General features: G+C 47.0%; 1 protein-coding gene across 1 annotated transcript; it reads right to left on the bottom strand.

Moving 5' to 3' along the window:
• Positions 1 to 465: 465 nt before the first annotated feature.
• On the bottom strand, positions 466 to 1,434 carry LOC308037248 (olfactory receptor 51Q1-like; the record flags this gene model as incomplete). The annotated part of the gene is made up of 1 exon (XM_080338896.1): positions 466 to 1,434. One exon carries the CDS (start codon positions 1,432 to 1,434, stop codon positions 466 to 468), a length of 969 nt encoding a protein of 322 aa, XP_080195022.1.
• Between the last annotated feature and the right edge of the window lie 236 nt (positions 1,435 to 1,670).

Raw genomic sequence — 1,670 nt, 5'->3', positions numbered from 1 at the left:
TATGAAGACTTGTGCTTGCTTTGGTTCCTGACGGCTTCATAACTGGTGACTGAATGGCTTCTTCCTTGGTGAATGCAAACAATGAGGCTAATCACATAGGTTTAATCACATGTGGAATGGTTTCCTAGACTAGGGTTTAATTCTTCATTACAGTACTCATTAGAAATAGTTGAGCAAGATTTGTTACAGCCTCAGTGGCCTTGAGAAAAAAAAATCTTGCATATTTATGTTTTTTTCTGGAGCATAAACTCCTTCAGTGGCAACTGGAAATAGAACGCACTTCACAGAGTAGAGAAAATGCTGCGGTAAATGCAGAATAAAGGAGCATGAACAATGATTTAAATTAATTTGAATATTAATTGCTTCTACCTTCACCCGGAAGCATACATTTGATTAGTAACAATGGTGTACACAGCATAAAGAGTTCATCCCGCTGGTTTATGGTGAGCAGCCAGCGAAGGTACTTTATGTGCTGCGATGCCAAGGGAAGAAGCTCTTCTTTGGCGTGAGGACCTTGAGGACACCCCCGCGGATCTTCTTGTTTTTTATGCTGTAGATGATGGGGTTCAGCACGGCGGGGACCAGCAGGTAGATGTTGGCCAGGAAGACATGAACGAGAGGGGAAGCATTTTTGCCGAAACGGTGAACCATGGACAAGCCAACCATGGGGATGTACGGAATCAGGACTGCCAGGACATGGGACAGGCAGTTGTTCAAAGCCTTGAGACGCTCCCTCCGGGATGGAAACCTCGCGATTGTCTTACAAATCCTAATGTATGACAAAAGAATGAGCAGTGGGTCTAGCACCACTATGAGGATGGCCACGGCTAACCCGTACATGCTGTTGAACGTGATGTCTGCACATACCAGCTTGATCAGGTCCTGGTGCAGGCAGTAGGCGTGGGACAGCACATGGGAATGGCAGAAGGGCAACCTTCTCAGCAAGAAGAGTGATGGCAGCACCCCGAAGAGGCACCGGCAGACAGCGGCCAGCCCCATCTTGGCTGTCCTGGCACTGGTGAGGATGGAGGCGTATCTCAGCGGGTAGCAGATGGCCACATAGCAATCAAAGGCCATGGCCAGGAGCACCGAGGACTCCATGAAGGAGAAAGAATGAACAAAATAAACCTGAGCAAAACAGGCGTCAAAACTGATTTCCCGGCAGTTGGCCCAGAAAACACTCATCACAGTGAGTGCTGTAGACAGAGACAAGCCCAGATCAGTCATGGCCAACATGGAGAGGAGTTGGTACATGGGCTCGTGGAGGCTTGGATCACTCCTGATGACAAAGAGGATCATGCAGTTCCCCATGAGGGACGCAGTGTAAATGCAGGTGAAAGGGACAGACAGCCAGACGTGCGCAGCATCCAGCCCCGGGATGCCCGTCAGGATGAACGTGTGGCTGGAGGAGCTGGAGCTGTTGGACAACCACATGGTGGACCAGGGAACATCTACAATGAAATAATAATAGTAATAATGAAAAATAAGTGTACTGCCCACAAACCAGGAAACAGACACACACATACTTATATATATTCAGAAGATATAAATTTCATAAATTACCCGGGTGCATAGCAGTGGCTAATGAGTGTGCTGCTGATTATTTTTCCCTTTTCATTGATGACTGCAGGATAAAATATTAATGAATGAGAGAAACAAACAGACAAAAG

This window comes from Nesoenas mayeri, assembly GCF_963082525.1.
Source record: "Nesoenas mayeri genome assembly, chromosome: 1".
Taxonomy (NCBI): Eukaryota; Metazoa; Chordata; class Aves; order Columbiformes; family Columbidae; genus Nesoenas; species Nesoenas mayeri.
The sequence above is the reverse complement of the archived record's forward strand: the minus strand, read 5'-3'. Positions and strand labels throughout refer to the sequence as shown.